Below are 14,234 nucleotides of genomic sequence, written 5' to 3'. Positions count from 1 at the left end.
AAACGGAAATACTGATGGATACCATGTTTGTGAAGTTTGTGGTTTAGAATTGTTCTCGGGACGGAGGGTACTACCATCATAAAGAATAAACACGGAGACCCGTATCCATGTCCGCATTGCGGAAAGTTGTACGCAAGTAGAAGTCTAATGCTATGTTCACATTCGTAAGACACACCAATGAAAGACCTTTTTGCGTGTACTCCTATGTGACAGAAATTTCAAGATAAAACAAGAACTCAATGCTCACATGAAGATCCATAAGGATGTGCCGGCCGTACCATTGTCCCTTACTGCCCCCAAGACATGCAGGAAGAATACGGAATTGACCAATCACATCAGAACACACACCGGAGAGAAACCTTACATTTGCGATATATGTGGCAGAGGTTTTGCTCAGGCCGGGGACATGAGGAAACACAGACAGTTACACTTCAGGCCTTCAAAGATAAATAAAACTACCAAAAAAAATTAATATTGGTTATTTATATTGTTTTAATGAAATACCTTAAAGCAGGTATGTTGTGTGGTTAAATATATTTTTATTAAACTATATTACATTTTTTAGAATTGGTTTTGATAAAAACCCAGTTGAATGCATAATAAGAATCTTCCTTACTGGTAATCAAAAATAGAAGTCAACAAAGTACTAAATTATTTGGACAGAGCACATGTTTTACGTAGTTTAAAATAATAAATTTAGAATCAAATTTGTACACATCCGATGAATTTTAAAAGTATAATTCACAACTATTGGAAAAAATAGGGGTTTCCTTGTTCGAATCGTGTTTAAAGTATGAGTCAGTTAAACACTGGAAATTGGATGTTGAACACCATTTTACACAATACTACATCATAAAATAAGTACTATGATTATTAATATTACATAATTTATTACAAAACATGCTGGAACCCCAAAAAGATGATTTTTTAATGATTATTGCAAGTTTAAATGAGCATTCTTCCGTCAGTGATTGTAAACTTTGAGGAAACTACCGGTGTCTTACAATATCTACATTTAGATTTAACAGTTCATCTTTTCAACGTGCTTCAAAAATGCTAAAATACAGGATATAACTATCATATACTGATTACAATTCTTTATTATTTTTAAGGCAGTTGTTGCATTTAACAATTGAAACTAACAGCAGATTTGTTGCCATTAGTGAAAATATATCTCATTAATATTGTTTTATTTACTATTGCATTTATTTATTACCTTAATAAAACTTTTCAATCGTCACTAAAAACTCAATTTTCCTTAAACAACCTGTTCACGCACTGCCCGAGTTATTGTCAAGACGATTGCATGTTTACTTACAAGTAGGTGGTTTTAACTCAATTGTTTTTTAATGTGATTAAGAAGTGAATTATTAGAATAATAGCGATTATTTTTATTCGAGATGAATTACGTCTAGCCTAATTGCCTTGGACATGACATTTTCATAGGCTAAGAAACATTACAAAAATGTACAGTAAAAGCCCGCTAATTCGGCACTTTCGGGGATCGAAGTGTTCCGGATTATTGAAAATTCCGGATTACCGAGCGTCATATGAAAAATGCCGGAAAATTCGGTTTTTAGCCGCGAAAATCGTATCACACTAAAGTAAAAGGAGTGAAATCAAGTGATATTAAACTCAGAAAAGCTGAAAAACCCAGCCAAAATACAATCACTCTTTTAAAAATAGTGCCTGGGTTTTTCAGTCCCAAAGAGATAATGTACAGGTACAGTAGCTTGATTTTACTTTTTCTACTTTAGCAATGATAGCGGGCTAAAAATCGTCGTCTAAGTTTCAGAGGGTGGCTTTAAAAATCACTCTTTACGTGTAAACAATTAAAGAATTACTAAGGAGATAAATAAAAATTAAGCAAACATTAGTTTGAACACAAAATGAACATTTAATGCCTAGAAAAAACATTTCTAAACTTAGGTTAACCTAGATGTAGGCTAACTAGTGCATACATTATGTAATAAATATTATGGTAAACACAATTTTTGTGTACAGTATTTTATTTGAAAAAAGACCTAATGTCTGTTTGTTTTTTTGTATCATGTTTCTTTTTTAAAAAGTCATTTCTCAGAACACATAAATTTACAAGCTCTGAAGCATTGTAGGAGCTGCTGCGTTCAGCAAATCGTATAAACGTGTCGATAGTGGCACTTGCTTCACTCCACGTAGACACGGGTGTTGGATCATCATCTGCTCCCTCTTCACCATCTGATTCGGACTCCACAGGATGAGGCTCTGACTGAGGTCCAAGTACACTTTTGATGAGCAGTTCATCCGTAATTTTCTTCTTCAAACTGGCTCGTCGCAATCAATGTGTATCCACTCCAAGATTTCTTCTTGTGGGCACTTTTCCTTATTTCGTCTTGGGAACTGTGGGCCACCAAGTCCAGTATTGCTTCATTGTCGACTGAAACAGCAATGTCCTCTTCTTGGTAGGCAGCTGGCCATAGTTTTCTGCCAAGATTTCTGTAGAGTGGTGGGCTTGACCTTTTTCCATGCCAAGGCGATTCCGAAAATTGCATCTTTTATGTTGAATTTTTTCTGAAAATCAACCACCATACACTCTGAGTTTATATCAGGCCTTGAAGAAAAGACGCTCTGTAAAAACATTTAAAGTTCTGAATCACTCCTTGATCCATTGGCTGAATCAAGGACGTGACATTTGCCGGGAGGTATGCAGTAAAAATATTTCCCGATATCAACTCAGACGCTGCAGGGTGAGCTCTGCAATTGTCTAGGTTGAGCACAACCTTGCTGTCTTCAGGTAAGCCACGGTTTTTTCAGATTGTCTTTTACAGATGGGACGAAGTGGTGGAAAAACCAATTTCTAAATAAATCGGAGTTCACCACGCATTGGATTGAGCATCGTATATTACGGGTAGGTGGGTAATGCCTTTCAGAGGTCTTGGCTTTTTTGCTTTTTCCGATGACGAAAGGCGTCAACATGTGGTCCCCTGAGGCATTGCCACAGAGCAAAATTGTCAAACGGTCTTTGTTTTTTTTTTTTTTAAAGCCTTTGGCACATTTCTCATCCCCTGCTGCCAAAGTCGCATTAGGCAAACAACGCCAAAGTAGGCCAGTTTCATCAGCGTTGTAAATCCGGCATGCTGACAAATCGTAGTCTTCAACTAGATTTTCAAATTCAGCTTTATATTCTTCAGCCGCATTTTGGTCGGCTGATCGGAGCTCCCCAGCTACATCAAGCTTCCGTATTCCGTGTCGATTTTTTAAATCGGTGCAGCCAACCATCAGAAAAGGCACATTCTTTTCTCATCTATTTTTAATTCCTCACGGAACTGTTTAGCTTTTTCCATGATCATGGGCCCAGTCTCAGGCTTCCCTTCAGACCGCTTAGCGCTAAAACCATTTGAATAAAATTTCGTCAAGGTCGTCAAGTTTAGGTTTTTTTTAAAGTTTGTCGAGACTGCATGTCTTTGACATTTGTAGTTTGAGACTTAGATTTAAGTAACTTTTCTTTATTCTTCTTGATGTCATACATTGTTGATGAACCAATGTTGAATTCTTCCATTAGCTTCATTCTGCTCTCACCTTTTTCTACACGTCTTATAATTTCTAGCTTTTGTTGAATGGTAAGTGTGACATGCTTACGTTTATTTCCAACTTTGCTGGTGGATGAGCCGGGCTTGGAACTTTGAGAAAGTTAAAACACAATATGAACGAGCACAACACTCACGACTGCACTCGAGTACGAACTGACAGTGACCTGAGACTGAGGCAGACGCTAGACAAACACGTAACCTGCGGACACTCGGCAAGTGGCCCTGAACCCCCTCACACACAGCTGCTGCTTCACATACGATCCCTTCCGACTGAGCACGAACCTTTCCGAGCGCTCTTGCGAACTGTACGTTTCACACTGCGGTTAAAATATCTCATTTACACGCGATTTTTTTTAAGACGGTGCCGGATGAAATGAAAGTGCCGAACTATTGGATGCCGGATTAGCGGGCTTTTACTGTATTGTAAATCGAATTTTTATCTAGCTTTAATTACTCAATCACATTATAGTCAATTCATGTTTATTTTTCATAACATTTTGGAACATCTCCATTTAATTTTTACATATATTCACTTGTAACTGATTTTGAAAAGTAAACTTTAAATTGTAAGCTATGACTGCTTTGTTACAATTCAACGCTACTATCACTTACATTTAAGTAGCAGTAGTACATTCAGTTTTTCTCTTCTTTGTATACAATTTTGTTTGACCTTGAATACCCATGGTTATCCATAGATTTAACTCGATAGTTAATCTGGACAGTTGGGTTAGACTGTACTATTTTCTAACGGAACAAACTAAAACATACTTTTATTGGAATATTCAGTACAAGAAAATAATTTGTAATTTCATAGTTTTTATTTGCTGAATCAAACATCAAAAATAGAAAAAGTAAACAAATTATAAATATAGCCCCTCGGGTGTGCCTTCCTTCTTTCTGTAAAGAACACTCTCCTTGGATTTCTTGAAATCTTCATTGGTGACTTTCATGCGACGTTCCCTCAGTGCCATCAACCCTGCCTCGGTACAGATAGCCTGAAACATGTTTCATTGAGTTAAATTTACATATTATTACATATAGTCATCTAATTATAATTAAACATATAATTTCATTATCTGTTACGGTCACCGTTTACTTGGAGTAAAGTCGGGTACTCAACTTTAATTTGGAACGTTCTTGTTATTTGAGGTCAAGAGCTTAAATTATAATTTATAAAAAGAATGAAATATCACAAGAGATTTCAAAGGTTGCTATAAATATTTGTTTAAGGGTGTTATTTACAGAATAATGTACATGAAAATTATGTATTCCACAATCACTACAACCTTAAATCCGTAATTTTGCTTGATACGTCTTCTGTTACCAAGAGTGACGCCTGGAATGATTTGCCCGTAACTAGGATATCGGAACTTGTGTTCAAGATGGCAAAGTCAGTTCTCACTCACTTTCAGTACACAAAATTTCCTTGTATTTGTCAACAACATACCCTAGTGGTTGCCTCTAACCACCAGATCTTCAGTGAAGTTTAGAGGAATATCCTTTGACGGAACCAACTTCTCCCAAAACTCTGCCTTACTCCCATTTACATTTGAGCAACAACAGTTGGTTCAATAATACGTACCCCAATGTCTCTTTTACTGTGATGTTTAATAAACAAATCTGCATTAGATAACTAGATTTCTGCGATACCAGTTTTCATATTCTATCCTACTCGTCTCGCCTATGTCACAGAACTGCTCACGGTATTAGAAGCAAATTTACCTCCTTTTCCACAGAAAACTGGAACCCGAGATCATTCACAAGTCACACAGTATTGGAAAGTAAGTAGATTGCTGTCATCTCAGTTTGTGGATCTGATCATGGAATATGGGCATCTAAGGAATCACCTTCATAGAGTCGGCATTTTTAAGGATGATCCGCTCTGAAGATTATTTACGGAGCAGGAAAAAACTGTTGAATACCTGATTTGTACTGCCCTGCAATACTACTGCACCTTCTTTGGACTTCGAATCAAGTATGGTGAATTTCCCAAGAGGGGCCTGATCAGTGCATGGGAGTGAGCTGCCCTTTAGAAGAAAATATCTTGAAATTGTAACTTAAATAAGTCCTCCATGTTACATTTTCACTGCCCAATACTTTTTTATGAAATTGACATTTCTCAACAACTGCTACAAATCCTGGCATATGGGTCTTAAAAAATCTTAAAATCTTAAATCTTCTTAATCTTTATTGTCTTTAGGCATATAGCAATCGACATGGTCATCATTTTATGTTACAAATCATAACTTGTCATAGTTAATGTTTATACTACATAGGTAGGACTAACTAGTGCAAATTGATAATATAAAACATCATTTTTGCTATACCTAATTCTTGAATTAAAATAACATTGATAAATATCAAATAAAATCTTAAACTAAATAATTAAACTAAAATAAATAGTCAATAAATAAAATAAATAAATCTTACATATATAACAAACTTACAAAACATTAATTTCAGAATTTGGCATGTTTAAAAATTCATCGATACTATAGAAGGGATGAGCAGCCAGCCATCTATGTAACTTACATTTAAAGAGACTAAAAGATAAATCTTTGGTTGAGAGTGGTAACTTATTATATAGTCTAATACACATTATAGTATGGCTAGATCTAATTTTTTCCAATCTTGTGAAAGGGTACATCAAGACGATTACCATGCCTTGTAAATCTTTCATGGATTTCATTCCTTACATTATATGATAAAATATCTTTATGAATATATAACAACAAATAAAATATATAGAGATTAAAAAACAGTTAAAATACCTAAATTAATAAAATTTCTTTGTAATTTCTTGGGTAATTTCTTTGTCTGATCTGAACAGGTGCATTTTTAGAATTCTTAAAATAATATATTGAATTTCAATTTTGTTAGGATTTTACAACACAAACATCACTGAAAAATAATTATTTTGTCAATAAACAGTTTTTATTTTGTCCATAAATAAAAAAGAGGATACTGTTTAGAGCGAGACTTTAGGAAAACTTTGGTTGTTTAGATATTAAATTTAAAGTCATTATTATATGAATTAGCACAAACTGCCAATTTTCTGATATCACGTAAAATAAGGTTTTTTTTTGACCAATAACTACAATGGATTCTTATTTTTTTTTCTGCTTCACTTTAACGCAATGAATGAAAAAATAAGTTACCTTGATATCGGCACCAGAAAGGTCATCCTTGGCCATTATCAACTCATTTAAGTTGACTCCCTCAGCCAAGGTCATTCGAGAAGTGTGAATGTTGAAGATGCGACGTTTTGTCTTCTCATCTGGCAGGGGAAACTCAATTTTACGATCGATGCGGCCAGGTCTGATCAAAGCAGGATCCAGCGTCTCAATTTCGGATTAGTAGCCATCACAACCTGAAATATTAGTAATCGCATGAATGTAATGAACAAATCTAGACTAAAATTAGACCAACCATAAACTATGTTTCATTGCATCTCTACCAATTAAATGCACAAAATGACGAAAACCAATAATATCCAACCTATAAAACAAGATTACTCCTGAGGCTGAGTTAATGAAACAAAAAACTACTATGGAACTCAAAGATTTAACGTTAAAGTAGTTAATTTTATTTAGAAAGACTGTCCAGAAGTAACAATATTTGGGTTTTTCGGATGGAGGAGGGTCTTAGGAGAGGAATCTGCTCACAGACACCCTGATCTGAGGAGTCCAATCACAAAGCTTGCAGAGTTTGCCTATATTAAAAAGCTGGCTGTAGTGAAACAACCTTGAATGTTTTTCCCTCTAAGGACAATGTTAAACCTCATGCACTTTTATACTTTTATTTTGTTTGTAGCACTCTGGGAATTGTCTTCTTTTTAAGATATAATTAATACGCATGCAAAAAATAAACGATTTTATAATTTTTTTTTTTTCTTGAAAGTTTACACTTTTTCAGCATTTTAACAATGAAATAACAAAAAAATAAATAAGCAATACAAATATTGAAAAAAGCTAAAAAAAGCGTTTAAATGCGTATTAATTATATCGTTACACTAAAACATCTCCTATATAGTTCTATGACTAAAAATAAGATTGTAAAAGCACACAAGGTTTCAAATATTTCTTATGTGGTTTAAAATCAATATGGCCACCTGTACAGCCGACTCTTAAATGCATCACATTTCCCAGAGAGTTACTCTCCTTGACCTCAAGGGACACATGCTGTTAGTACAAAAAAAATTTTTAAATTTTGTTTTTGAATAATACCAAAATTTATATGATTACAAAACCACTTTCTCATTATTATTATTTCACTTGTTTTGATCTTTAAAGTTTTGCTCAAAATATTATAAGTAAAATATTTGACCTATTCTAATTAATCATTGTTAAACCATTTAAATAATTTTTTAACAATTTTTATATTATTTCTGGGTAATCCTGATTTCTGATGCTCCAGAACCAAACTGTACCAAGTATCAGATTTTTTTGAAATATTTAATTGCTTTAATTATTAAGTAAAATGTAAGAAAAGCCTATAAATACAACAAACAACAGACTGACCTTGACATCTCCACGAGAATCAAAGCCATCCAGCTGGTTAAGCAGCTCCAACATAGTCCGCTGGATCTCACGCTCCCCACCGGAGTTGGAGTCGTAACGCTTAGTCCCCACAGCGTCAATCTCATCAATGAATTACGATGGACGGAGCATGTTCTTCTGCCACCCGAAACAGCTCTCTCACCAATTTTGGTCCATCACCCTATTTAGCAACAAAATATTGCATTAATTTAAAACGGATCCTCTCTTACAATTTCACTAAATTTTTCAAAAATGTTGATTATAAAACAATTAAAAATGCTAAACCTACTTTAAAATCAATAAGAAGCATTTTTTACTTATTTTATTTCAGCTACATTTATTATGCTTAAAAAACCTGAAGGACTCCAAAAGTACCCCATGCTTCCAGCCAAATTTCTCATAATCAACAACACATTTCGAATCTTACCAGGTACTTTTGAATCAGTTCAGAGCCAACCACCCTGAGAAACGTCGCTGATGTCTGATTGGCAACAGCCTTTGCCAGGAGTGTCTTGCCCGTGCCAGGAGGGTCCGTACAAAATCACACCCTTAGGCGGCTTGATTCCCATTTCTTCGTAGTATTCCGGATGAGTCAGGGGCAGTTCCACAGACTCCTTAATCTCCTGTATCTGCTGATCCAGTCCTGCAATCAATACAACATGAAACTGACGATATGAGATGTGGAACATGTGTTAAAACAATCTGCACAATCGATATTCATATGTTATACTGAGTATTTTAAACCATTCAATGATTTATAGGATGTATTGTAATGTATATGAAAAAAGAATTTGATGTCCAATATTTGTTTAAGCAAAGAGCTATTAAATGCCACGATGCACAAGGCTGTCCAACTGAGGCCTGCAATGCCACGATGCACAAGGCTGTCCAACTGAGGCCTGCAATGCCACGATGCACAAGGCTGTCCATCTGAGGCCTGCAATGCCACAATGCACAAGGCTTTCCAACTGAGGCCTGCAAATGCCACGATGCACAAGGCTGTCCATCTGAGGCCTTGCAATGCCACAATGCACAAGGCTTTCCAACTGAGGCCTGCAATGCCACGATGCACAAGGCTGTCCAACTGTTTTCCTATCTTGTCATCTAGATATTACCCACCTTTTCCAAGGCGGGAATGTGATATGAGTAATTATTTTAATTTTTGAAACAAAAACATTAATATTAATAAACTAATACGAGTTACATACGCATGTATGCAAACTAACATTACATGTCAAGGAAGATTAATTAATTGTAATTAACGTTCATTTAGCAGAAGTAGAGTGTTAGTTATTCCAAGATACATTCGATGACATTCAAAGTAATGGTTGGATCTAGAAAGATAACATTATTTTATTTCAGAACAATCACAAAATAAAAGCAACTCTTAAAAACCTATTATTAATTGTTTTGAGCAAAGGTTAAGTAAAAAAAAACTTTATTAGTTTTTTCACCTAGAAAAAATTGTATATGGCTCTATATAATATATACATACATATTACAATAAAAATACTAGAGCTATAAGATGGCCATTGCCAACAAATCAATATATTTCATTATAATTTGACATTTTGAGTTGTAGTTAATTAAAATCTTGTTTATTTTATACTTATTTCATATTTGAATCTTCTCATGATTTGCTTAGACTCAAAATTATAATCATCAAGCTTATAAAAACAGTAATAATGGTGACTTGACTTATTACCTCTATGCAACTTGTATGATGAGTTCTATGTAAACTAAATTTTGTTAATTATTAGCTGATATATTGTTCGAGGGCCATTTAAAAGTAACAAAATTATATACAGTACAACCCCGATAAAGTCGTCTCCCGTTAACCCTGGCGACGGGGCGGTCCCGGCAGTCCGGTTAACCCGGCCCTCGATTTTCTATTAAAAAATAAAAAATCAGACAAACATTTCAATAATAAAAACGTAATATTTTATGAGTGGTATAGTAATCCGTGAATTCGATGTTTTGCATCAGCATTTGATGGGACTGGTACGACAGTGAGTGTGTGACGCATGGCATACAGGCGGCCGAGTGGCGGTCATTGTCCCGGATTCTCGGAAACAATAACAGACGTGTAATTTCCCCAAATTCTGACCCTTTCCCCACTTACTGACGAAGAAGTGATCGCCGTTCGTTTTTTTACCAGATGCTAATGAATCAGACACTGAGGAGCGCGGACGGGGACATTGAAGATCCAGTGATTGATTATCATCTGGAAATGCAGTGACCAAACTAAACGAACTAATTGGTTTATTTCTCGAGCGGCAGGGCAAAAAACATCGCCGGCTGAATTGTCTCATGTTGAAGAGACTGCGGGATCGCACAGCACGCACGCACTCGCAGACGACATTGGGGCACAACCAAGAGCTGACTGAGTTTTTTTACCAGTGAAATGAACAGTTATAAATGTACTGTAAGGATTAATAATAATTAAATATGCATATGTTTGATGTTTTTACAATATTATAATGGGAGTTTATCTGTAAGTATACTGAATTTTATAAATTTTTACCTAATTCCATTCTTAATTCTCCGGCTCACACCGGATTTTCGTTAACCCGGATCGGCCGCGGTCCCGATTAATCCGACTTATCGAGGTTCCACTGTACTACCCCAGGAATTTAGAAATATGTTACACGAAGAAACAAAAAAAAAAAAAAAAAAATGCTTAAAAAAAGGGCGAGTGGGAAACATAAAAATTACTGATATAATTAAAAATATCAATGATAAGATGAATAACTTGTGTAACTTAAAACCGAAGTTTATGTTGTAAGGTTACCTCCAATATCTGCATATGTTTCTTGAGGTGCCTTCTCCAGCTTCATAACAGTGACCATCGGGTCTGTATCGTCTGACAATACCCCAACAACTGCGTGAACCTAAAAACCATAGTTAAACACTTAAATCTTTACAATATATCGGTACATAAGTTTTAGGTTATTAGTTTTTACATTATTAGACGTGTTCAAATTGAGTAAATCATTCAATTTCACAAACAGTGTGAGAAAGAAGAAATTGTGCCATTGGCAGTTTTAAGATTCACTCTTTTTTCACAACTGACACCTGATATTATGTTAAAATTATTTCCTTTATTGTTTAGTGTGTTTCCAGTGAATTATAATTGTTCTAAATCACAGAAAAAAAAGTAAAAACGTAAATCAATGCATATTCGAAATTGTTTATCAATTCACAATTTAAAAGCTTTCTCAATATATTTATTATGTATCCTCAAAATTTAGTTGATTTTTTTATAGAAACTACTCAAATAACTTGAAATTTTCTGATAAATAACCGGGTATTATGTAAACATTCCATCTAAATTTGTTTTATTCTCCAAAATGTGTGTTACACAAAACAAAACAAAAAAACACTTTTTTGGAAGTAAAAGGACAGAATGCTGACATAGTCTATCTGTACACTATATCAAAACATACCTTATGATTGAGTAGAACTGAGCAACCAGGTTCCAACTGATCCTTATCAACGAAGGACAGAATACTGACATAGTGTTTCACTGCCGACTGAAGTTGAGACAATGGCATGATTGTCATCTATGATTTCTTCCAAGGGTCCCGACAGACATGGGGGTTCCTCTCAAGTCATCTACTTTAGATCTCTCTTCCTGTGGCAAAGTTTAACATGTATAAAAAATATGTTAAAATGAACAAAACCTCATGTTTTGGTGTAGTGTATTTAACACGACTTAAAAGTTTCTTTTTTTTACCAGAAGCCAACAGTTATAATTCTATAATTTAATCATAAGAAAATATAGTACTGTAAAATTGAATTATTGTTAATCCTAAATTCGTCTATACTTCCTCAAAAGAGAGCAAATATTTATAAGGTTGACAAACCCAAAAGCTATGTTTAAGTAGTGTCATTTTTACAAAATCAACCAATGATTAAAATAGTTAAATAAATGTTATAAAAACAACACTTTTCCAATAGTTTATTTTTTGAATAAAAAATTGAGAAGCAAGAAGACTGAAATTTCCAATATGGCCTTCTTCATTGTTTATGAGTTTTTCTTTTTTTTTTTTCTGTTTACGTGTATTGTTTCCCACGCATTTAAATTCAAAAATTAAACTGTAGTCATATCTTATTTTTCATTACTGGCCGAAATATTTCCAAATTTTTGTACTTGCATGTTTACACCATATGGTATTTTAATATTAATTGTAATGTAAATATTTATTTATGGAGTCGCCTGACGATGTAACCTTTGGTTTCAAACAAGCCTCGTCCAAAAAAATAAACTATTTTGGAAAAGTGGTGTTTTAATAACATTTGTTACCATTAAAAATTTTTTTTACATATTGCTCCAAGAGTCTTCATCCTACGATTGTAGGGGGGTAGATAAACCACACTGCAGTTTTAAAAGTGATGGCTCAATTACATATACAAGAACGAAAAAAACTCATAAAGTTCTACACACATTGTGAAGTAAGATTAATGGTGAATGCTCGGATGGAACTCTGGAGTGGGAGTAAATATTTGGAATGGTGAATGCTCGGACTGAACTCTTTGGAGTGGGAAATAAATATTTGGGTAGTAAATATTTGAGTAGTGAATGCTCGGACTAAACTGTGGAAGTGGGAAGTAAATATTTGGATTGGTGAATGCTCGGACTGAACTCTTTGGAGTGGGAAATAAATATTTGGGTAGTAAATATTTGAATGGTGAATGCTCGGACTGAACTCTTTGGAGCGGTAAGTAAATATTTGGAGTGGGTAGTAAATATTTAGAATGGTGAATGCTCGGACTGAACTCTTTGGAGTGGGAAGTAAATATTTGGGTAGTAAATATTTAGAATGGTGAATGCTCGGACTGAAAGTAAATATTTAGAATGGTGAATGCTCGGACCTGAACTCTTTGGAGTGGGAAGTAAATATTTGGGTAGTAAATATTTAGAATGGTGAATGCTCGGAACTGAACTCTGGAGTGGAAGTAAATATGACTTGGGTAGTAAATATTTAGAATGGTGAATGCTCGGACTGAACTCTTTGGAGTGGGAAGTAAATATTTGGTAATAAATATTTAGAATGGTGAATGCTCGGACTGAACTCTTTGGAGGGGGAAGTAAATATTTGGGTAGTAAATATTTAGAATCTAAGACCACCAAAACTTTTAAAAAACTTACTTCGTTTTTTTTCTCTTCTTGGGGTTTCATGTCTTTCCTGATTACGGATGAACTCTTCTTCCATCAGCAAGTAATCCTTTATTCTTTCCAATTTAAGGAGTTTAAGTCTACACCTTGTGTGTGGAGTTACTGCAACATTTCAATACAAATCATTTATGGAAGTTAGTGTGAAATACAGCTACTATTATTCAGGGTGACAGAAAAGTTTTCTCCAAATTCTAAAAGACCAATTTAAATATTTTGGTGAAAATTAATAAATGTAAATAGACAAAATCAAAGTTGTGAAAATTGGTCAATACGAGCCTCATCTATTCACAGGTATACAGCTTTTGATAAATGTTTGCTCATGAATTAACACTATTGCATATACAATATACAGGGTGTTCATTTGAAAACTTCAAACATGTATTAAAAGACTTAAGAGTCCAAGTATCAAAATTCTAAACGGGAGTGTATAGTACTAATTAGGGGAAAAAAATTATTTTAAAAATGTATGTGGGTGTTCACCCCTATGCCCCCCTGTACACAAAGCCAAAATTTTGAAATGGCAACTAATACCTTGTGACATCTTAAATTGAAGCTCTTAAAAAATGCTGTATTTTGGTAAAAAAAAATTGAAATCAGCCAAGCCATTTAGTATAAGCAGCCAATAATAAAAAATTTCTTACACAATTATTAGTCTACAAACAACTGTACTATTGCTAATAACTCAACACCATTACTTTCTGAATGCAATGATATTGCTAAAATGCAAAAAGATTTTGTGTAACATAATTACTAATTTCGTTATCAGTATTTGTAAATAAACAGGACAAGCAAGAATCAAGAATCAAGAACTTTAGTTTCCATGTAAGTAAACAAGTCGAACAATAGGCATCGTCAAGAAAGTTAATAAACAAAATTAAGGTGTCAAGTCCAACATATCACAGTTCAGTATTCTCTTCTGCAGTGATAAAAATCTTTCTTCGTTAAGCC

General features: G+C 34.3%; 1 protein-coding gene across 1 annotated transcript; it reads right to left on the bottom strand.

The window, feature by feature from the left end:
* Positions 1-4,365: 4,365 nt before the first annotated feature.
* On the bottom strand, positions 4,366-13,388 carry LOC124374931 (26S proteasome regulatory subunit 4-like; the record flags this gene model as incomplete). Its single annotated transcript, XM_046833062.1, is given in 13 exon segments — positions 4,366-4,564; positions 6,728-6,910; positions 7,366-7,384; positions 8,082-8,221; positions 8,223-8,288; positions 8,535-8,636; positions 8,638-8,750; positions 10,899-10,998; positions 11,554-11,628; positions 11,630-11,686; positions 11,688-11,741; positions 13,260-13,289; positions 13,291-13,388. Coding segments are annotated over 13 exon segments (1,172 nt in total), but the record flags the coding sequence as incomplete, so codon positions are not given.
* Between the last annotated feature and the right edge of the window lie 846 nt (positions 13,389-14,234).

Source organism: Homalodisca vitripennis, unplaced genomic scaffold, assembly GCF_021130785.1.
Source record: "Homalodisca vitripennis isolate AUS2020 unplaced genomic scaffold, UT_GWSS_2.1 ScUCBcl_11360;HRSCAF=20594, whole genome shotgun sequence".
NCBI lineage: Eukaryota > Metazoa > Arthropoda > Insecta > Hemiptera > Cicadellidae > Homalodisca > Homalodisca vitripennis.
This window is presented reverse-complemented; position numbering and strand designations above follow the sequence as displayed.